Source organism: Accipiter gentilis, chromosome 30 (assembly GCF_929443795.1).
Source record: "Accipiter gentilis chromosome 30, bAccGen1.1, whole genome shotgun sequence".
Classification (NCBI taxonomy): domain Eukaryota; kingdom Metazoa; phylum Chordata; class Aves; order Accipitriformes; family Accipitridae; genus Astur; species Astur gentilis.
The window spans coordinates 17,608,652-17,632,085 of record NC_064909.1 but is presented as its reverse complement, the minus strand read 5'-3'; the positions used below and the strand labels follow the sequence as shown (position 1 = coordinate 17,632,085).

General features: G+C 49.1%; 1 protein-coding gene across 9 annotated transcripts in view; it reads right to left on the bottom strand.

Moving 5' to 3' along the window:
* The window catches only part of FOXN2 (forkhead box N2), a 34,844-nt gene extending 12,497 nt beyond the window's left edge, over nt 1–22,347 (bottom strand). For 7 of the 9 annotated variants that reach the window (XR_007510129.1, XR_007510130.1, XM_049833792.1 and 4 more), the window contains exons 1-4: nt 22,279–22,329; nt 19,974–20,121; nt 6,930–7,480; nt 146–270 (exon numbers count right to left, since the gene is read on the bottom strand). Coding sequence is in view for 7 of the 9 variants with exons in the window: in XM_049833792.1 (XP_049689749.1) it covers nt 146–270; nt 6,930–7,466 (662 nt within the window). In the remaining 2 variants the exon portion in view is untranslated. Of the gene's footprint in view, nt 1–145; nt 271–6,929; nt 7,481–19,973; nt 20,122–20,163; nt 20,250–22,278 lie in introns of those variants that run through there. The other 2 variants (XM_049833793.1, XM_049833794.1) reach the window with 2 other exon arrangements.
* Between the last annotated feature and the right edge of the window lie 1,087 nt (nt 22,348–23,434).

The following is a 23,434-nucleotide window of genomic DNA, read 5'->3' as shown; positions in this document are numbered from 1 at the left end:
TACACTTCCCCACCTCATCGGACCCACTCAAATTCTTCTCTTAGGTGGCAGCTGGTAACAACACATCAACATCTGCGTGGGCATTTCCTTGGCTAGGTGGAGTAACGTAACCGCACGCCCTACGTGGATGAGAAAATTCACCTACCTTGGTGGTGACGCTGGCGGAGTATAAAATGCAAGTGCTGAGGGAAAAGGCTGCTTTTTCAGTGCTTGGACAAGATTAGGTTTATATTCTGGGTCAACGCACCATAACGAACCTTTTCCGTTCACCTGCAAGAAAGAAGTACTGCAAATTAGAAAATCCAAGGGCCAGGCTGTTACAGTCATTTGTAATTTAATATTCCCAAGAAAGCAGCACAGCACAATGACGTAGGCATCCATCACTGCACAGCCGATGTACATCGTCCTCAGGCAGTTCCATCGCCTGCGTGGAAAGCAGATGCTCCCAAACTGAGCGTATGGTCCTGAGACCCTCGTTATACGGGATGGAAGCACCCATCTGGCAGCTTGGGATAGCATCTCTGAAGCCCCTTCTCTAAAGCCCCATTTCCATCCACGTTTGTCCACTGAAAGCTGTAAACCTTATTTTAACACTTGGTAAATACAGCTGTGAGTTTAAGGATCTGCCCAGGCATCAGTGAATTGATTAGCAGTCTTTTGACTAACGGGTTTCTAAGAAACCAAAGCACCTTTCCCTTCGCTTAGATATGGCCACATACTCATTTGACTTTCCACCATCCTGTAAAAGCATTTTGGTGGATGCACAGCTAAAAAAACCTGAAAACCCAATCAATGTATTTTTGATGCACCTAACAATGTAAGCACCACTGTGATAGTCATTCTTGATATTAAATTTGATATGCTGAAAGTTAATCAAGATGAAGCACATCCTGCTCCTCTCAAGTGTTTCTTCACATGTTTACTAAATAAAGAAAACAACTGGGTTTTGAGCCTGCTAATTCTTGCAACATAAAGAGGTAAATTAAATAGGAAAAGTTAAAATGATTCTCTAATCACTGACCTGATAGGTCAGCTGACAGCTCTACAGGTAGCGGCACCGGGTTTTGGGGGGTAAAACAGACATTACAGGAGCGGTCATGCATATGGGAGAAGGACGGGGCAGCTCTACACCTGAACAGAAAGGTCTTTCTAGAGGATTTCGGGGGAGAAGTCTCAGAGCAGAAACCCAAGCTTCGTGGGGCACCTCCGGTGACCCCACAGAGGCCAGCTGGCCTCCTCCTGCCAGTATCAAGGGGGTATTAATACCATTTTAGGGATGAATGCTCCATGACTGACTTAAGACTGAAAAGGACCCACAAAGCATGCAAGTCTGTGGTCCTATTTAAGTCATGGGGCATTTCCCGAAAAGAGAAAATATTTTGCTATCAATAGTGAAAATTCAAAATCAGGGAGAGCTCCAGCTGAGAAAGAGATGCAGCTCCATCATTTTAGTTGAAGCCGCTGCCTTTCATAAAGATCTCCGAGCTGTAACATCTCTCAGAGTTTGTTTGGTTTTTTTTAACCTGATTCTTTCTTATACTCATCTTTTCATGCTAAAACTGAGGACATTCTGTAAGATACCCATCAAGAAGCTTACCTTTAATTAAACAGCCACGGTGGCTGGCAGGATGATTTAGCCAGCTAGGTACTACCAGGGGTTATCCTCCCAACTGGCTTCATCCCTCATCTCAGTGACAGACTGACACCCTGATCCCTTTCCTGGACCTCTCCCGGACCCTGACCCTTTCCCCAGCATCCCAACCCTGCCTAAATCTGGTGCTTTTGAAAATTTTTTTTTCTCCCTTTGGTAGCTTTGAGGCTGTGCCCTCAGGGAGCAGCAAGAACTCCCTTGACCAGCAAACCACCACTTTACACCGTTTTAACTGCTACTTTAGGCCAGGACTTCCACTTGACACCTAATTCAGTTCAGCTGGGGCCTGCAGCCAGAATGGGGCTAGTTTCCCTCTTTCATCTTCCCAGCCATGTATTCCCACCAGCTTGCTGCCCTGACAACCTAGCACAAGGATTGCAACATCCAGCCCAACTGGGGCACAGCCTGAAGCCGCACAGACACTCGGTCCGACACGCAAGAGGCAATAAACAGGGTGACGACTTCTCTGGGTGGTTAGATTGGGTTAGATGTAATGTGAAACCACGCTTCCACCCACCATTATTTCTACTAAAAGCAGACATCGAGCAAAAGAGACGATGCCCACGAGGCTGCTCCTGTGCACCGTTCCGCTCGCATCTGCTGCTTGGCAAAGACACGCAGTGGAAATCCAACACAGGTCTGAAGTTAGTGTCGTGCTTTAGGGGAAAAGCATGCACAACTGGAGCTGGAAATCCTATAGAACGCAGATGCATCCAGCTTTAAAACAAACCAGCGGTCTAACCACAGGCAACAAAAGACGACTGCCATTTCTCCTAGCAAACACTAAGCCTAAGATGATCTAAAATGCTAAACTGCCTTTGGAGGTTACTATTTCTCATCAACAGTGGGGCAACTGTTGATGCGCTAGCTGAAATGCAGGTGTAACTTTTATTTAACATCTAGGGAAACATCCCTCCAGAGACAGCACAGAGCGGCCACCAGACCGTTTTGACTCTCCATCTCAAAATGAGCGGGGCAGTTATATTGTTCTGAGATTATTTTTTGGTCCATCATCTTTTCTGCATCTTTCTAACATTTCTAATTTGACTTGTAGGATTTTATCTAGGCAAATAAAGGAAGGAGAAGAATTCCTGCATTTTGAAGCACCCGTCCCTGCACAGCAGAAAGCCCTCCGTGAGCTTCAGCCCTGGGCAGCAGCCCCGGCTCCGTCGGGTACGGGCAGTTCTCAGCAGCTGCTTCCACTTCAGCTAGGGGAACCGCTGGAAAACACCGTGGGTGTGCATGGAGGTATATTGTATATTCACCAAGAGGTTTATCAGATAATAGACATCTCTCTCCTATCTTTACAGCCTTATAGATGGGACCTGCTCTTTGCCTGAATATTTGAACAGCCACACGAATTGTTTACCACCATCTCTTGTCAAAAAAAAACAAAACCAGGCAGACAAACCCTAAAAGAAGAAAAAAAACCCTAAAACACCTATCTACCAAGAAGAAAGGGAGATTTGTTGAAGATATTCAAGCCCTGTCTCCCCCCAACCTCCGGAGGAAGCAGTGGCATGCCAAATTGATGCTTGACGCGGATGCCGCTCCTGCCTCCTCGCATCTTTTCTCCCCAGTGGTATCGATTAATAAAAAATCCCCAAACCCACGACTGTAAAAAAAAGTCTAACAAAGAGCAGGGAGACCCTTCAGGGCTTCCAACTCCAAACCGCTTTTCATTTCGGGTCCTCCTGCGCTGTATATCAGACACTGCTCCCTGAAAAAAAGCAATTTCCCACTAGAGACCTCTTTCCCCCCAACCCCAAGGCTGCGTGACAGTGCTTAAGATGCACAGAGCATTAGCTGTATCTTCTGAGGATCACTGGCCCACAATCACACCTCCACATCTTCAGGGGCAGCCGGGCCACAGCAAGGTGTCCCAGGGACGGGCTCCAGCATCATCCCCTTGCTGTTCATCAGCTCCAGTTCCCAGCCACCATTACCAGAGAACCACTGGAAATAGAATCATGGAATCATAGAAATCTCGTCTGTCTGGATGACCGCAGACATGAGCTCAACTGCAACTGTAATAAGAAGGGGTATTTCAGCTGTTAAGTCTATCACCTGGGGTAAACCTCGACAAACCACTTAGATAACAGCAGCATCACAATATGTGCATACAGAAAGGGTAATGTATATTTTAGCAGAGATGTGACGTACATACATCCTGTTTCCATGGCAGGAGAAGTTCCTCCTCTTGACTGCAGTGCTGGCTCATAAGGCATCTCAAGGCAGTTACTTTCCCTTCAGTGCCCTTCAACTCATTAAAAGAAAACCATAACATACAGTATTTTTCAGCGATCCAAGCAAGGACGGCCTTCCCCCAAACTCTGCTGAATGCTGTCCTAGACCCCCGAACAGCCACAGCCTCCTGTGACAGGCAGGGTAAAGGTATTTAGCTGGCCGATACAAATATACGTGCAAACAGAATGACCATCCACAGCTACATCCGCAACAAGATGCGGTGCAGCTCTGTAGAAACAGCTCAGCGGAGTGAGAAAGTTGGTGCTGAGGGGTCACCCGCACGTGCCTTGGATGTTTTACTGGGATCTGCTCTAGCAGGGTCTTGCGGACAATGTCCAGGAGCAATCAGGGCACAGCAAGCACACTCCTGCAGCACCTCTTCCAGGTTAGCACCAGCCAAAACAAATGCAGTTCACGTGTCCCAAAACTGCCCTGCAGTGCCAGCTCACGTGGGGTAAGTGGGGAAAAAATCAGAAGATTCACTCTGAAGTGCGCTCCCAGTCCAAACCAAAATACCAGCATTACGGCAAACGTGAGGACACTCTTCCTACTTTTGCTGCCAGAGCTCCAGGCGATGATTTTGTAGCTGAGAGCCGACAGCAATAGCCCAGGAGGTGTCAGAAAGCAGCCTGCCCCGGGATGCGGGGGCGCAGACCCTCCTCTCCCGTCAGACATTTATGCTCTTCCAATACAAGAGCCCCAATTCATTTGAAAGGCTTTAAAACCCTTCTTACCCTGACGTTACAAAATAAACCATGCTCCTCTGATGCAATGTGCCATGGGCCTCTCTGCTTCCACAGGCACTTGGGATAGACGAGAGCTGGCTACGTGCTCCCTTCGAGACACAATTAAGATGCCATTAACAACAAAAAAGGGGAAGAAAATGCAAAATTATCTTGCCTTCTCAGAGAGGCGCTGAGAGACGTGGCTAGCACATGGTTACAGGCAACACGATCAGCAAAATGAGCTTGTAAGCTACCGCTGTTTGCTCCAAGAAGTGACACCTGAGGAGTTCACCCGAAAGGGTCTCCAGCGTTCCCGTCATCTGCCAGATCAACTCCCACTGCGCACCACGGACTTATTTTGCAGGAAGAATTTGGAGCAGTACCCTCATCGGGTCCTTTTCTAAGCAGGGCAGAGGGTAAAGATTTAACTATGTTTGTTGGAAATGGGGAAGCTTCGACAAAGTTTCAGGAGGGGCTTTTTGGGGGGGCGGGGTTTTTTGGTAAATGCAGTTTCTGTTCTTAAGAATTAGAGAGCTGTGCAGTCTCTGGAGCCCTGCGAAAATGCTGACAGAGCACATCAGCATCACCTTATTGGTGCTGGTGGTAGCTATTACGCGTTACGTTTTTCCTGCTAGAGATGTCACATCTAGCAGCGAGCCATCCGCTGAGCCCAGCAATATTGGTCAAGTTGCCAGGGTAAGCAGAAGACCAGACAGTCTCAAGCTCCTGTCACCCAAATGCCAAGACATGAGGTTTGACTAGTAATCCCTAAACCGTGAGGGTTTCCAGGCTAGAAACAGCTGAGCTTTAAAGGGCAGATGCACAGACAGCAGGAACTCATACACTGATTTAGGAGATTTCCCTTCCCTGCCCTAATTCTTCCAAAACTCGTGTCTCCCTTCCTGGACAGAGCCACCCAGTCCTTTAAGGGCACCTTTGCCACCTGCGGTCGCTGCTCAGACCCACGTCCTTCACGCAGGCACGGCTTGCAGCATCTCAGTTCCTCCATTACAGCACCTGGAGCCACGGTAAGAGCCCGTCCTAACATTTGGCAGGACTCGGCTATGGGGGAGTTACTGGATTGCCACACAGCAGCAAAAAGTCTTTTTTTTTTTTTCCGGACCAAAGCTGCTGCTTGGGAAAACAACACCCTAACAATTTAATGTAAAAGTAGGCGTGTTGAGAAGCGGTGACATTGAGTCCTACCAGTACAAGGCAGTCCTTCCCGATGCCCACTCGGCTCCAGGACCTCTATCTACAGCGAGAGGCTGTCAAGCACGCCAGGCATTGCATGCACGTCTGATAACAAGCCTGTTACCACTTAGGCTGACCTCCACGCATACGGGTCCGGGATTTGTTTGTTGACTTTTGGTATGTGGTTTGTTGGTTGATTTAAGTCAGAGACGGCTCTTTGAGGAATGGGATGGGAAATGAGAGAGGGAGGAAGGAAGTCACTAGTAAAATCATGCAATTCAGAAGAAGAAAGAATTTGTACCGAAAAGAGTATCCTCGACTTTGAGAAGTGAAGCTTGTGCCTGCATCACGCAGAGACGCACACTGTTAGGTTATGACAGAGGTTAAAGCAATACAGTACATTAAATGCAGGAATTAAGATTGTTACTGGAAAGCTAGAGCTCTGCTAAGTGTAAAAGAAGATCACAAGCAAAAGAGTCACTTTCAGACTGAGAAACACTCAGCCACGTACATACAGCATGCCTGCAAGCAAGGGGGCCTTGCAGAAGACCACCTCTGCACCCTAATGGGAAACACCTGTGCTAGCCAAGCGGGGAAGCTGCTTGGCATTCCACGATCTCTGCTGCTTCCCGGTGCGATCGTAGCCATGGCCATGCTGGAAAAGCAGGGAAGGAGGAACACACCCTGAAATTTCAGCATTGGAGAATAGAGAGTGCACCGGATTAAGAAGCTTCAGCAAAAAGATATCCTAAGACAGATGTCTGAAATTTCAGGCTGGGTATTGCAGGCTAACAAAACTATAAGTAAGTGGAAACAGGGTCCTTTGCAAGAGCACGTTAGCCAGCTTTACAAAGGATGCACCACAGCTAGCTCTACCCAGGTCAGTGCTAAATAACAAAGCCAAGTGACTTCTGTCATCCTGTGATTTGTCAGAAGTGGCATTTCCGAACCATCTCCAAGCTGCAAATAAAGTGTAGAGGACACAGAGGGGGAAGAAAAAAAAAACAACAAACCAAAACCACAAAAACCAAAAAGTCCTTGAGAACAACAGAGCTTTCCGCATTTCCCCCTGAATTTCAAACTTGATCCACCTCCCTCCCGCCAGGTCTCACCTTGCCATGGCTTCTCTCCACCTTTCGGAAACACTTGTTCAAGGAGAGGTTGTGTCGGACCGAGTTCTTCCAGCCGGTGGGTGCGGTGGCGAAGTAGGGGAAGCGCTCCAGGATCCAGCTGTAGATTTCTTTGACTGGCAAGCTCTTGTTGGGGGAATGCTCGATCGCCATGTAAATGAGAAGGCTGAAAGAGTAAGGGGGTTTGGAAGTGGAGGATTTTTTTTCGGGGTTCTGGTAGCAGGATGGCGAGAAGGATGGCACGCTGTCGCCCTCAATGTCATATAAGGGGCTAACGATCGGAAGACCCTCACTTCCGAGGCTGAAGTTTGTTAGAAGGTTAGTACTTTCGTGCAGCCAGTTCAAATTTGTGAGCTCATCGTCTGCCGAATCTCTGTCCACCACGGTGGCCTTCGGCCTGCCGGCATCACCTGCGTCGGGCAAGCTTCCCATCCCGTGACACTGCCGTAGTCCTGCAGCTTTTTCTGCTCCTGGCGTTTCAGCTTTCTTATCCGGAGTCATTCCAGTGACTGGACCCATTTAGCTTTATTGGTCTGCAACAAAGGAGATGGTCAGAAACCAATGCAAACCTTGAAAATCACGTTCAGTGGCAGCCCACCAAACCCAAACGCGAGGCTGTAGTCACTGATGAGAGCCAGGGTCCAACACAAGCCCCCCAGTAATCTCACAAGCATTCATTAATTCCCCTCGGTTATAACCAGAACTTATGGTAAGCACTTGGAAACTGCTGTATCTACCTTGGAAACTGCTGTATCTATCTTGAAACGCCAATTTAGACACAGAAATAATAGCTATTTTGATGTCAGCATCTGAAATCTGAAAGTGGCCTTAGCAGTTAGGATCTAATCCATTCGGCTCTCACATTAACTCTTTAGTTATACTCATTATATCGTAAATGGACCCTATTTTGAAGTGTTTGCCTTTGGTGCCCAAAGAGTAAAAAAAAAAGTCGCAAAACTTAAATCAGCATAAAGTCAATTTGTGGTCTCAGCGCAAATGAAGTCTTTACCCTACAAGTCACAATCATTCCCAAGTATTGCCTCCCATTTCTACCAGGGAAAGATCTGGCCAGCCTACCAGTTTATCAGCTGGCTCCCACAGAGCTGCCCAGGTCCAAAAGACCTTCTTTTTCCCCCTCCTGCAAGGGCTTGCTGCTCTAACCCCGGCTCCCCCGCGGAGCAGAGGGTGGTGGGACAGGAGGGGACCGTCCGCTGGGGTGGCAGCTCAGACCCGTCGCAGAAATAACGGCCGACCACTTGTCCTGGTTTCGGCTGGGATAGAGTTGATTTTCTTCCTAGTAGCTGGTACAGTGTGTTTTGGATTGAGTGCGAGAACAATGTTGATAACACACCGATGTTTTAGTTGTTGCTAAGGAGCGCTTATCCTAAGTTAAGGATTTTTCAGTCTCCCACGCTCTGCCAGGTGCACAAGAAGCTGGGAGGGAGCATGGCCAGGACAGCTGACCCGAACTAGGCAAAGGGATATTCCATACCATAGAACGTCACGCACAGTATATAAACTGGGGGGAGTTGGCTGGGAGGGTGGATTGCTGCTCAGGCATCGGTCAGGGGGTGGTGAGCAACTGCATTGTGCATCACTTGGTTTTTTCTTGGGTCTCATTTCTCTCTTTTTGCTGTATTCCTTTTCATTACGATTATTATTACTGTTATTATATTTTTTATTATTGTAATTATTATATTTTATTTTAGTTATTAAACTGTTCTTATCTCAACCCACGAGCTTTACTTTTTTTTTTTTTTTCCCCCTGATTCTCCTTCCCATCCCACCGGGAGGGGGGCAGAGTGAGCGAGCAGCTGTGTGGTGCTTAGTTGCTGGCTGGGGTTAAACCACGACACCACTTGCTTTGCATTTTTCCCCTAGATGAAAAAAAAAAACCCAAACACAAAACCCAACCATAAAACTATTATCTATAAAAACTGCCACCCATAATGCACGGTCTAACGGGCTACCCATGCCATAGAGGCATTACGCTAAAAAACCAACATCTTCCTGCTAGTAGAGTTTTAAAAGGCATCATCTAGCAAACTATGTTATGGCAACAGCTGTTTTTTCTTGCTGATGTGACCATGTTAAAGCTTCATTGCACCTACAGCTTTGGCCAACATAGCTGTACGAGAAGTACAGACCAACAAAACCACTCTACAGATGGGGGGGTGGGGGGGTGTATGTGTATATATATATATATACATACACACACACACACACAGGGGCTTTACCAGCCTGCTACAAACATAAGACACTCCAAATACGGATACAGTTTACCAGCAAAGCTGAGGTTCATATTAACTGTAAAAAAACCCCCGAACTCCCCCTCCCAAAAAACCCCAGCCCAGTTCCCTATCCCAGTACACGCTATCATTCTGGTTTTATGCTCTAGCTCCTACTGCCAGAGCTCAATTGCAAGACTAGGAGAGTCTCCATATCATATCTCACCAGACAGTTCTATGCAGTTACTGGATGCTTTCTGACGCTTTTTAGTAAGCACATGGCTTCGTGCACTTGCACCTTCTCCTACAAAGCGGAGGCAAGGAGGTGGCCGGCTTGCGTACACGGTCTGTCCCATCTGCGTCCATGCAATTACGCTGCCCAACCCGCCTGGAGATGTACTTGCTCAGCCTCCTTATTTTGGAGGAGGGCAGCCACGTGCGTGACGGAGACGTGACGTGGTGACATAGAAAGGCAACAGGATACATCCATTTTATGCTCCCCAACAGGAGCCAGAGCCCTGCCAGCCCCTGCCTGGCGCCGGGCAGGCAGAGGGTGCAGAATTTGTGCCTCCCCCAGAAAACGCACCAGGTTTCCCACCAGCAATTTCTTCTCCTGTCTTCATCTGCTCATACGCTTTTGCACCAGCTATTGCAAAGCTGTTTTGACGGTAACACCTGCACCTATGCTTACCAGTACTAGTGCTGGAAACCGTCCCCAAGTCTTCTATTTAAGTGCAGGGAGGGGCGTGATTAACTACCAGTTCAGCCATAAAAAAAAAAAAAAGTTAAAGCAAAGCGCAAAGCGAACTCCTCAAATAGCTGGTCAAAAATAGCTTTGCTCTCCCTACAATTTACTTCTCCCCCAAGCCATCAGAGCAGATTTATATTGGCAGTCAGTGCTTGCTGGCTTTAAACACAGCAATATATACATATGCTTATGTCACTTTTTCAATCCTTCCCTAAATTAAAAAAAAAACAAAGAGCTACTGATAAAATTCATACAGTGAGACAAAACCCAATTCTGCTGCAACGTGAGTTGCACCGTTTTCCTTATAACAAGTAACTTTAGCTCCTTGTTCAGCGCCTCTTTAGGCAGCTACGTACTAGCTTACACCTCTCAGCCATGTATCAGTAATTTTAGCACTTGGTTCACGTTGCATGAAATATCCCTTTGCAAACCTTCAGTCAGCCCAGCAGATCAAGAACATGCACATGCACACATACACATGCAAGTTTTAGGTGACTATATTTATCCTTTGGTGAAATGGGGCACTAACGTCTGTTTTACAACACAAATATGACCTGGGCACGCTCACAGTCTTCTCAAAAATACAGAAGGAAAAAAAAAGCATACTAACTTATTAAACTGGCACTTAAAATCAGCAGGCTTTGTGGTGTCAATGCGCTATATGTTTGCATACTATTATGTGTTAGATGAGAATCATTAGAATAATTAATAACCTACTTAAAAAAAAATAATTTGCAAGCAATATACTTAGAGTAAATATAGGCTAGTGCCACATTTCTCTTAGTAGATGCATTACAAAAATCCATGTCTCGTATTACCTTCTTAGTGCCTAGTTCACCACCTCGCACATCTTCTACATGAACACACCAGCAGAAATTTAAAATATTTTTTCTAGAAAGCTATAAAGGCCATTATTAGACTCGTATCATCTAATAAATAAGAAAAAAAAATAATCACAGTTCTGTAACTGCTGCAGTTTTCAAAAGGTATTCTCCAGAGGTCTAAACTGAACGCTGCATCAAGGGTAATTTAAATATAGAAACAGCAGAGTATGCAACAGGAAAAGTTATTTTAAAGAAGTAATACTTAACTCCATTGAGATGGCAGTAACGAGACTGGTAACACCAAGGACCATCAACTGATAATTTTGGCGCTGCCTTGCTGGAGACAGCCACTGTTCCTAGCCAGTATCACCTCAGCCCCAACACAACATGCTTTATGCCACGCTAACCTACCCTTACTTCACTTGGTGTCAGAATATTGTCATCTCTAATTCTGTCCAGTTCACTCTGCCCTGCTGTTTCATCAGTCTGAAGAAGAAACCAACGTTGGCAGCCTTCCTACTGCAGAGGGACTGCAAAATCATCAAAAGCTCGCCCTTCCCCTAGACACAGATCAACCACGGCAGCTCCAAGGCGTACCCCACAGATGGGCTCCTTCACAGACGTGGTAATGTCTGTCTCGGCACTCGAGCACACACATGGTCCATAGGGCCTCCTCCTCACCTCTCCAGCACCCAAGGACCACATGGTCCATAGGACCTCCTCCTCACCTCTCCAGCACCCAAGGACCTCGTGGTCCATAGGACCTCCTCCTCACCTCTCCAGCACCCAAGGACCTCGTAGTCCATAGGACCTCCTCCTCACCTCTCCAGCACCCAAGGACCTCGTGGTCCATAGGACCTCCTCCTCACCTCTCCAGCACCCAAGGACCTCGTGGTCCATAGGACCTCCTCCTCACCTCTCCAGCACCCAAGGACCTCGTGGTCCATAGGACCTCCTCCTCACCTCTCCAGCACCCAAGGACCTCGTGGTCCATAGGACCTCCTCCTCACCTCTCTGGCACCAAAAAGCCATGCAGACCCCAAGACCTCCTCACCTCTCCAGCACCCAAGGACCACATGGTCCATAGGACCTCCTCCTCACCTCTCCAGCACCCAAGGACCTCGTGGTCCACAGGACCTCCTCCTCACCTCTCCAGCACCAAAAAGCCATGCAGACCCCAAGACCTCCTCACTTCTCCAGCACCCAAGGACCACATGGTCCATAGGACCTCCTCCTCACCTCTCCAGCACCACCTCCTCACCTCTCCAGCACCGAAGGACCACATGGTCCATAGGGCCATGTCTAACTATTCAGCTGAGACAGCACTGCTTTCTGCCTGGTAGGAGTGCATCTGAAGGCACACACAAGCAGTCCGCTTAATACACGCGCACTTTCCAGAGCCCCTCTTCGTTCATGGAGACCCTTAATGACATCCGTAATTCACAATTTCTTTTTCTGCCTGTCTGTTCTGCTCGGCCATAAGCAGATGGGACTGTGAGAACACAGCTTCCAAGCTATCGTTTTCAAGATGATCACTTCCAGTATTAGGGGTTTAATATTCTACATCAGGGTTGTGCGATTCACCAACGCCGTCTCTGCTATAAGCTAGCAGGGGCTTGAGGACAGGGATGACTCAGCGGGAAATCCACAGTAAGAGCAAGGAGAGCAGACCGTGAGAAGATGAGAGCATGGCAGAAGCTCACTAATGCAGACATCACGTTAAAACGTATACGCTTGGACCCTCAGATTTCTTAATAATGTTTCTCACTGTTACCGGCTAGAAAGGTTGATGCAGACAAGGTTAGAGGTAGCCACAGGGCTCCCACCCAAGCTGAATTAGCAGCACCGACGTGAAACAGGGAGGGAGGGGGTAGGGACACCTAGCAGAAAGGCAAGGTTAAGAGCACACACGAGCACTGCAAGGCCACTTAGTGAAATTTATCTTCCCCTCCTTTATTCCCTCCTTGCCACCACATTCCCTGCCTCTTCGGCTCTTCCAGCGGCAGCAAAAGCCTTGCAAGGAAACCATCTCCAAACCACACGTTCCCCGTCCCTCTCCTCCCGCTCCCCCGGAGCCAATTCTCACCGAAGGAGGATGGCAGATGGCAACCATTTAACCGAGCTCTCCGGCTGGCGCGTTGAACACCCGGAGACTGGCTGCAATTCCCGCGGGGACAGCCCCAGCCCCGCCGGCAGAGCCAGAAAGCAACCTCCAGCCATGCAAATGCAGAAATAACGCGCTTTAGGCACACCTCTGAAAAAGGTGCAACAGTTTATGTTCTGTCCCTGTGCTTTGCCCTACCAATAAGTACACAGTAACACAGCACGCTGCTGTTAATTAGTATTAACACTTGCAACTGAAAGCGGAGCATCACCCGTCGAAACCCTAAGGAACTCGAGTGTCTATCTTTGGTAAGAACCTTCAAAAGAAAAGCCAACAAAACATCCACTCCTCGAATACAAAGCATCGCAGTGGAGGTGCGCATTATTTTGCATGGTAATTATAGACAAAGGACTATGATTCTAGCGTAAGAAGATTAAAAGGCTGCCAGGTCAACCAAGGTTGCTCAAATAAAAGTTAGAGCGCATCAGAAAAGAAGTGAGAGAGACAACCATCCTTCCAGCAGTCTTGTGATTTTGGGCACCTCTCAAGAGCACACATAAAAGCCAGGAGAGGACCTCCCTGCTAATAAATGCCAGTCCAGCACCCGAAGCCCGGTGAAATCCTGCTCTTCCAGGCCACCCGTGACCCAAACAGCACAGCCCAGGTCCAAAGGGGCTGATGAAGGCTGCAGGTGTATTCAGGTAGCAGCCAGGTTCAGAGAAGCCCTAGCAGATTGGAGGAGATTCAATGTCGCGAGACAAGATGATATTTTTTGCAACCTTCTTTCAAACTCAGGGAAGAGCTAAGTTTGGGAAAGGTTATGGGGACCGGAAGGTCCTCAGCCTAGCAGAACACACCTGGGGTTAAACCAGGTTTGCACACCCCCATATACATCCCCAGCTACAACTTCGTTTTCATGGAAGACCTTGAGCACCGCTGTGTTCTGCCACAGAAGCGAATGCTTTGATGCGTGAGCATTTTATGAATATAAAGCTGCTTTAACGTAGGCCAACTGTTTAGCAATCCTGGAAGTCCACTTGGGCACGTCCTCGGGCAAGCAGGGAAGCACGCTTATTTTTGCAGCAGGTCTGCTCGAAGAAGTCTCAGCTCCAGCAGAGTCCAGGTCCAAGAGACAAAGACGTAGCAGACAGCTCCATCCCACCAAAGGTGACCTTCTCCAAAACCAGCAGTGTTGCAGATAAAAGTGGACAGATGTCGTTTTAGTACTATGGCCACCATGCCTGGACTCACCGACCTGGCAGGAAAGAATTCAGCCTTCTTGTTAGAACATGCCACAGCCTTGTCCGTGCCAAGTTAGCGTGTGAGCAGAGCTGCTGCTTGACCCTTCTTTACTCTTCAGTGGTGTTAGATGAAAGGTGCCATTTGGCACCTGCACAACATCAGTGACCCAGGTTAGAACAACCTTCTCCGCAACTAAACGTACCTATTTATTTCTGTAGGACCAGCCGAGCAACTACGTCACCTCTGCTACTAGTGGGAAGACCTGGAACCTGCTAACAGTGCAGTAATTTCCCCTCCAGATTTAAAGAATAAAATTAAAAAAAGAAAATCTTACCAGGCATTGTCTGAGGCATAGAATACAATTTTAACCCAGGAGAAGAGATTCTTAGCCATATCACACTTACGTTAATGTAGAGCAGCTCTGCAGCAAGCTCAGGCCATGCAGCTTTAGTTACAGAGCCGGGGCATTGGCATACTCCATGCACAACTTTTGCACTGACTAAAACAGGCTCTGCTAGAGTATTTTAAAAGATGGGTACGCGCTTTTATGTGCAAGCAACTATACCAATAGCAAACTCTTCTATTGATTTTTCACATTCTCTTGCATTTATGGGAAGCATATCGACACCAGGGCTTGTCCTAACTTAAATACCTCAATTTATGTATTGTGGTACAAGAATTACACAAGAATTACACAAATAAATGACTGTCGCTGCTCACCTACGCAAGTTTAGGATAAACTTCCAAGCCAGCACACGTACAGCACAGGACCAGCTGTAAGTTTTTGCACGTTAGAGGGAAGAGCAACCAAAAAAAAATCTTGGCACAACTAGTGAAAACCCATCGATAAAAAGCACCACATCCGCTTGACCGGGAGCATTAAAAGCATGACACCAGACCATTTTTCCCCCCCCATTAATTTAACCTTCCGCCCCCACTCATCTCCTTTGTCTCGGGCTGCCCCCCTCCATCCCCTGCCCACCTCACACAGCAGGCTGGAGGTCAGCTGAAATCCCCCCCCTCCCCGGGCCCTGCCAAAGGCCTATATTTGATTACAACACTATATGATGTCACGTATCCAAGACAACTAAAGGCATTACGGTCTCCCGAGGACAAAACCGCCTCTCGGCCATAGATTTCGGCAAGCCGGGACCCGTTGTCAGCAGAGAAGAGGGGGCAGCTGCACCCCCCCAGGTGACAAAAGGCACCCAGAGATGCTCCCCCAGGGCAGCACCCATGGCAGGCAGGGCTCTTCCCACTCCCTTTGGCTTGTAAAGGGAGGGAAATTAAAAATAATTGTTTAAAAACCCATTAAAAAGGCGGTTATAGGCTTCTCGAAGCCAGCCTGAAAACAAACAAAAAAAATAACGAAGGACTGGACAAGCCATAAGCCCAGGGGTTTCTTTTTAACCTTGGCATTGGTGGGCTCAAAGGAGAAGACGGGTTTTCCAGGTATTTGCTGAAATACTTCCAAGCCTCTCTCAGTTTAATGCCCCTTTAATGTCAATATTCTCCCGCACCCTGCGATATCCTTAAAGGTGGTGGGGCAGGTAACAAAACCCAATGAAAAGGTCCAATATTAGGAAAAGTTAAGAAGTGCTGCAAAATTTAAAAAGGGAAGGGATTAAACCCTTATCATAGCCCAGGGGAAGGCACGGAGTGAGAAAAAGAGATTTCATCCGAGATCTGACTTGTACTGAAAAAAGTTTTGCTTTTTTTATTAAGTACACATACACACACACACAAGCAGGTTTGTGATTGAAATAAGTATCTGAAACAAAGTACATAAACTCAGACATGCCCAGACCCCAGTCCAGACCCTGTGCATGGCCCAGAGCCTCTGGGCCATTTATTCCAGTGCTGCCTGCAGAGACTTTGCAATTGTGAAGCCTTTCCAAAGGCTGCAGTCACTGTTGGACCCAGTTCCCTGTGCCTCAGATTTAAAACATGCACATGGAAACAGTCTAACAGAGAAATTGGGAAGTGGGGGGGGGGGGGGGGGGGGGGGAAGAAAAAGAAAAAAAAGATAAAAAAACCCAGCAGTGAAATCTAAACTATTAAGAAAAACCCCTGGTATCACAGAAAGAGGGGGGAGGGGGGGAAGAAGTGCTTTTAAGAAAAATGCTTTACTGCCAATAGTAGCTTTTCAAAAGAAGCCTTCGGGTCATGTTCCTTAAATTCAGTACATTGCTCGCTAAATGGACTAAAATGCAAAAAAAATGTAAGCCATTGATACATTCACAAGTGAGCCATTTGAGCAAATGCCTTGCAAAATAATTCTGATGCTAATTCCCTTTCCAGGGTAACCCTTCCACGTGTTTCTCTACCATCCTCTGGAAATAGAAATGAATATAGCTGCATTTCAGCTGGTGTCAGTACCAATTTACCAACACTAGAAAACATAATGGTATATTTTCCATCCAGCTTTTCTGCCTTCTCCAGCCTTAAAGTACCAGAACTCCCAATTTTCAGCTGAAAACCAACAATTTGAAGCTTCGCCCCAAGTGACCCTCCTGCAAGATTTCATTTAAAAGCATCATCGGAGCCGTAACAGAAAGCCACCGCCACGTTACCGGTACAACTTTGTGATGGTGAAGCTGTCACTGGTTGCCGTTTCCCAGCTCCTGCTCCCAAAGCGCGAGTTTTCCTCCAGAGCCATGGGCACGGCAAAGCGATGCTCTTCACCGTGCTCACCTCCCTGGCCAACTCGCTCTTAATTTTACTCCGCAGCTGCTGAACTTGGCTTTTTGTTTCAAAATTACTTTATATCAGAATAATCCCTCTGCTCACAATGGTTGTGGCATAAAATTGTCCGTTCTTCTACACGGTGACTCCACACTGGAACAACTGGACCAAGCAGGTTTCTTGTATAGAAAAAATGGCCCAGTTTAATCATAGAGGGTCTGTATGTTGAGGTACACCTTCAGATGGAAGGCTACAGAAGATAGAATTTTCTCTAAACACAGAAGAAAGGCAACCGTGCTAGCAAAACTAGACCGTCAAAGTACAAGATGCCGCCTGACACTTCTCATACGGCACGGTCAAAAGCCCAAAAGCATAGTAGCTCATACTTTTGACGACTCAGCATCCCTAAACCAAACCAAACTGGTGATGGTCCTCACAGACCAGAGGATGAGAGATGAGTGATCGCTGCTGCTGCTGCTGCTTGGCAGCAAGCTTCCCAGCTCCCACTCACTCAGCTCTACTTTGTGCAAGTTTTCCAGGCGCTGAGCTCTCTCCACATCCAGTAATTGGCTTTTAGGCAACCACACGCTCGCCCCAAAACTAAGCACAATGCAATCCAGTGAGCGTGTTAAAAAGGAAGCAAGCAGGGGACTGCACGTGAACCGGGAAACTGAAAGTAGCTACAAACTGCAAAGTAGGGATGCACTGAAAATAATCCGAGAGAAGAAACGAAGCCTGAGCCTGGTATCAAGATAAGCTGCTCCAGGAGATGGGCTTTGGGAATGCATCCAGCCACACATCAGGAAGACCACAATAAAAACACGATGGAATGGTGGGACACCCAGATGCACAAGTAAAATAACACGAGGGTTGAGCAGCATCACCCGCAGACCACCCATCCAGCACTTAATGGTCGGAAAAAGCGGTCACACCGATAAAGTCGAAGGTACCCAAATGATGCCGTTCAAAGGCACGTCGAGGCATGCGGGTCTGTGGCTGTAATGCAGAGACCAGTTTTGTCACTGGCCATAGGGGAAGGCCCCGTAATCACCGCAGCTGGAGGCTGTAGACCTGATTTCAGCCCAGCCCTGCATTTCAAACCCATCCCTGCATTTCAAACCCACCCCATGAGCATGTTCAGAGAGGCGGCGTCAGCCACCTTAGACCACGACTGCCATCCTACAAGGCAGGTACACGGGTACCGCTGACCCGGGTAAATTGTATTAGGATTTTCTGCCAGTGGGAAATGGGTGAAAACATTCCCAATTTATAATCTAATCATTACAGAGGGTGCAGAAGAGCAGGGGTGGGGGGCAATTTCTGCAGCAGCAGTAGCCAATTTAATGGAGTCCCTAACATACCCTAACCTTAGAGGAAAAAGTAGGGAGCTCTAAGCCTAGTTTGAACATACCAGAAAAAAATGTGAACGCGCTAGGAAAAAAAAAAAAAAAAGAAGTCAAAATCCACATCATTGACTTTCGGTATAAATCTTCTTATCTGCACAAATTCCAGGCTTCTCTTAAAATAGTCCTGGTACATGAGCAACCGGTCTGTAACACGGGTATTTCCACCCCAGACACAACAGCTAGTCTTCCCGCTTGCCAACCACGCCGACCTCTGGGCACTGAGGAGCACCCAGCAGCACCCCCCAAACCTGAGCTTGACCCAACCCTCGCGCTTCCGCAGCCGGAACGTTTTACACGGAGGAGGTACCAGGGGTCATAAGATGCTGGCTGGCATCAGACAGCACTTCTTCTGTACAACGTAATTTATGACCGAAGCATGGGCGAGCTGTCTCTTGCTTGCTGACTGAAATGGTATTTTGCAAGTATCCCGGCGCATCGCTGCGTGCTTTTACCCAGCAAGAAGAGGATGGGATGGAGAATTCATCACCACGCAGCGTGCACTAAGTCAGAAGGCACGTGTGATATGACAGGGAACGAATAAACACGCGTCACACGTCAAGGGCCAGCCAGCAAAAAAAGCGAAGCAGCATCTCAGGGTTTTCTTGGTTTACTTGTGGGTGTCTCCTCTGGGAGACAAGGAAGCCGCTGGATCTGGGAAGAGACACGCCACAGGCACCCAAACCGTCCCTCTCCGCTGCTGCGCTGGGATGCGGACGGGGTTTGCAGCCTGCAAGCCCGTGCTTGTCGGGAGACGAAGCCGGGCGCTGACGTGAGTCACCGAGTGCCGCCGACAGCAGCGTCTCGGCGCAGGAAGTTGCCCAACACCATTTCGGTTGTCGAGCGGCGAGGCACACGCGCTGGGATGAGGCGCTCGCCGCCTCCGTCTACCTCCCTCAAAAAAGTTACCATCGATGCGCTGACATCCTATACACGAGCTTAAACACAGTACACCTCGTTAACGGGAGGGGGAGGAAGAGCAACAGCCATAAAAAGAAAACTCAAGGAGCCAAATGGAATAAAACGGACAGAACTTACACCTGTGCTAAAAAGGAGCGAGTATGCACCTCTACCGCTGACAGCCTTTGCTTACGGGGACTGAAGGCTGCTTTTCATTGATTTACAACCAGGCAAGAAAAGCTGTATTTCACCCAGGTCGTTCTGCACCGTGGCGGTGCGGTACGACTACCCCATTGAAGGGAACGGCAGAAGAGACGCACAGCAGGGGTGGCTGTGGGCACACCGTCACTCCTCCCAACACCCCTACTTTCTGTCACCTCGTTGGCTATAATCCCGCTGTCCGGGTCGTTCCGATAAGGTAACGTGAACCCGCATTTGGAAAAAGTCTTCTGGGCGCCTGTGGTATTTTCTCTCATAAATACCGGCTCCTTTTAACCCCAGCAATGAGTAGCCAAGGAGCGATGACGGGGGAGAAAGGTGGGATTACAACCCCGGCGAAGCCAGCGTAAACTTTTGCTGTTCTTATGGGAACCAACATTTCCAACGAGAACTGCATCGCTTTTTCACCAGTTTAAACTAAATCCATACACAGGATCCTCAGGTGCCAAACTATCTCGCTCCCTGAAAGTTTGCCTTTGCTCAACGTGTCAGGTTTTCAAGTCTGCTGCACTGGGCGGACAGAGCCTATGGTTAATAAAGATGGTAAAAAAATCAGCTTGACCTGCCCCTAAGCCTCTGTCTTCTTTCCCAGGCACTACACTTGCTCACCAAGCAGTCCTTTTTCTCGTTCAACGGCACCATGACACGTCCCTGTATCTGCTCCATTACTTACTGGACTGGCACATCCTGACACTGAGAGCGCTGCTGGCAATGCTGGCGCCTTCCATCCCGAGCTCCCCAGAGGACACGGGAAGGCTCCTCAAGGAGAAAACCTGTGGCGGTTGGAGCTGTTGAGGCAGCACGCTCCTTAGTTGGTGTCCCTTTTGGATTTAAAAAAAAAAAAAAAAAAAAAAAAATCTTACTTCTGGGCTGAGTAATCAATCCCTGCGGAGCTCCTCCAGCACACCTTTGGCACCAGCACCCAAAGGGGGTCACAACTTCATCCTCTGGCCAAGACACTGCCAACAAAGACATCACCCCGGTTTTATTCCGGCAAGACCCCCGAGAGCACGCAAGGCCGCACGACTGAAGGGGCACGACGGGCAGCGCCGCAGCTACAGCCAACAGCATCTCCGCCACCGGGTACAGCGGCACCGCTCCGTTTATGGGCGCATTTAAAAAGAAAAAGAAGCTAAGAGCACAGAAAAGTCCTGTCCATATTTTGGGCAACTCAAACGCACAAAGTGAGAATTACCGCCTCCTCCCTCTTTCTACAAAACTCAAGGCATGCAGCTGGACACTAAGGGAGGCCCCAGCAGAAGCCGAACCGCTGTGGCAGCACGGGGCCGAGTTCGGAAATAATATACCCTGGCACTCGACTAAGTTCATTAGCTCAAGCTCTGTGCCGTGTTAATTGCTACTATATAGCTTTCAGTTCAGAGATGATGTGTCCAACTGCCTTCTGTAGAGCTTGGGAAATGTGAGTTGGCACCTGCCAAGGAAAAAAAAAAAAGAAAAGACAAGCCACAACTGCAAACTAGTTCAAGTTTTCTGACATAAGATAATGCCAGCTTAATTTTTCTTGCATAGATGTAGCGTCACACCAGACTTCTAGGAGGGAAAAAAGACGCCAAACCAAGAAACACAACAGAAGTTAAATGATTCACGTGTCAACATATTACAACCCAACCGTTACCAAAGTCCATCTCAATGCAACTCCACCAATAACGAGATCCGGAGCGTGTGTGTGTGTACATATATATGTAGTATATTATATATAAAATTATCTTGATTTCACAGGTTGGCCACAAACCTAATCGAGTTACCTTCAGAGCATTCAGGTCCAACGTAATTCAGCATTTTTAACTTCACATTTTGCATAGAACGACCATCCCTCGGCGGGCACCAAGGCAGGGCGGTGAGTTCATTGGGCCCCGCTCAAGGTTACTCCTTATTTTCTGGTTTAACTCTTTGTCCTCTTTACTCTTTGTTCGGGCCTTGTCAAAACCCAAACCTTTCCGAACAAAAGCCGGGTTCCGCTCCCGTATAAACTGGGAAATCAGGAATACGCGTGTGCCCCCAGCAGCAGTAAGCCAGGCGGGCAACGAGATGCTGCTCCTCCGCCGCCACCGCCCAACTCCACCAAAAACCCCCCAAAAAGCCGGAAAACTCCGAAGGGCCACGTGCGGATCCCAGCCTCGCCTCGAGTTTCCCGTGGTTTACCCCAAAACGCGGGACCCCCCCCCCCCCCCGTGACGCCATCTCCCACCTCCCCCCCCCTCACCTCTGCAAACCACAGACCCTTTGCACACCCGTGGGGGCTTCCCGCCGTTTTGGGGGCCAACGGGGCGCACCCGAATAACCCCCCAAAAGGTGTTTATTTAGTTAAATAAACCACTTGAGGGTTTAATTAGAGGGGGAGGCACGGCGGGGCCCACGCTGCCGGGTCCCTACCCCGGGCGACCCCCGTCCGCGTTGGAAGCGCGTAAGAAACGCGGGCCTGCGCTGCCGTGGGAGCTCACCCGCGTAAAACCCGCGCAGGGACAGACGGACGGACAGACAGACGGAAGCTTCGCGGAGCCACGCCGGGAGGAGGAGCTGCAGGGTGGTGGGGGGGGGGGGGTGGGTGGCGGCACGGCCACGGCGTGGGGTGGTGGTGGTGGTGGTGGGGGGTGTCCCCACGCCCCGTGCCCACCCCCATCCCCACGCATCGTCACCGAGACCGGTTTGAAGAGGGAAGCGCCGCCGCCGCGCGTTGTTCCCACGCGGGGGAAAGGGGGGGTGGTGGTGGGGTGGGGGGGTCGCTTCTCCGCCTCCACGCGTGGGGCGCAGCACCATTCCCCGCTCTTTCCCATTCCCCCCCCCCCTCCCAACCCCTTTCCAGAGCGTGAAAAACAAAAAAAACCCACCCACCCAAAACCCAACAACTAAACCCCCCCCCAAGAAGAAAAAAACGACCAAACAGGAGTGGGGAAGGGTGAGGGAGGGGGGGGGGGGGCGGTTGTTTTTTTGTTTTTGTTTTTTTTTTTTTGACTCACCGCGGTCATGAAGCCGTGCGGCCGGTAGCGCGGACACAATATGGCAGCGGGGGGATGTGTCAGGGAGCAGCTGCTCCCTGCGCAGCGGCGGCGGCACCGCCCTCCCCGCCTCCCCATGGCAACGGGAACAACCCCCCCTTCTTCCCAATCACCACCCCCAGCACCAGTACCGCCTCCCAGTACCGCCCAGTCGGTCCCGGGAGTGGGGGGGGGGGGGGGGGGGGGGAGGGGGCGGCGGTGCCTTCGGCACCGCCGCCCCCTCCCCCCCCCCCCCCCCCCCTCCCGGGACCGACGAGCCCCTTCCAGTCTCCCCATCCCCGAGCATCCTCGGGAAAAGTTTCCATACCCCCCCCCCCCTCACATTAAAACCTAAATCCTCCTTTTAGTTTCACTTCCCTCTCTCGCCCGCCGGTGTATTTTTGCCTAGTCCCCCGCCCCGCGCTTTTTTTTCCCCCCCTTTTTTTTCCTCATTTCTCCCCTGACATTAAACCTCCTCCTTCTCGGTTTTATATTTATTTAAATGTTTTTTTTTCGTCCTAACAAAGATGAAGCCGCCGCCGTGTTTGCTCTGCCTTGTCGCGCATTGTGCTCCCACTCGTGCCTTTCGGCTTTAAGCTTTTCAGGGTGAGAAGTTTTGCTGTTTGCTCAGCGGGGTTTTACGGTCCCGCGTACGCTTGAAGGTTTACAACATTAATAAAGAGGATCCGGGGAAGTCGCTCGCAAGGGGAAATTTGGGGTTGCAGCCGCTCTGCCGCCGCAAAAAAAGTTTGTGCGCCCTTCCGAGGTTTCCTTGCCTTCTGAAGGACGCTCGGCTTGCGCCTGCCTCGTGATGCATTGCAGTAATTTTATTTATAAGGGAGGACGGGAACAGGTTTCAAGGAAATTCCCCCACCCCATGTTAGCAGGAACCAGTCGTTGGTTTGTTGTTTGGGTTTTTTTAATTTGAAATAATTTCAGAGAACAACCTCTCGCGTTTTTATTAAGAGCGAGGATGAATCAGGCCCAGGGTTATAGCAGGCGGAATATTCTCCCAAGGGCAGAGGATCAAATCCAGCGGCCGGGAGGCTCAGCCCAGCACGTACAGGCTCCTGCCGCTGGGCCGTAAAGCACGACCGGCTTCGGAAACGGAGTCCAACCGCACAGTTTTGACCAAAAT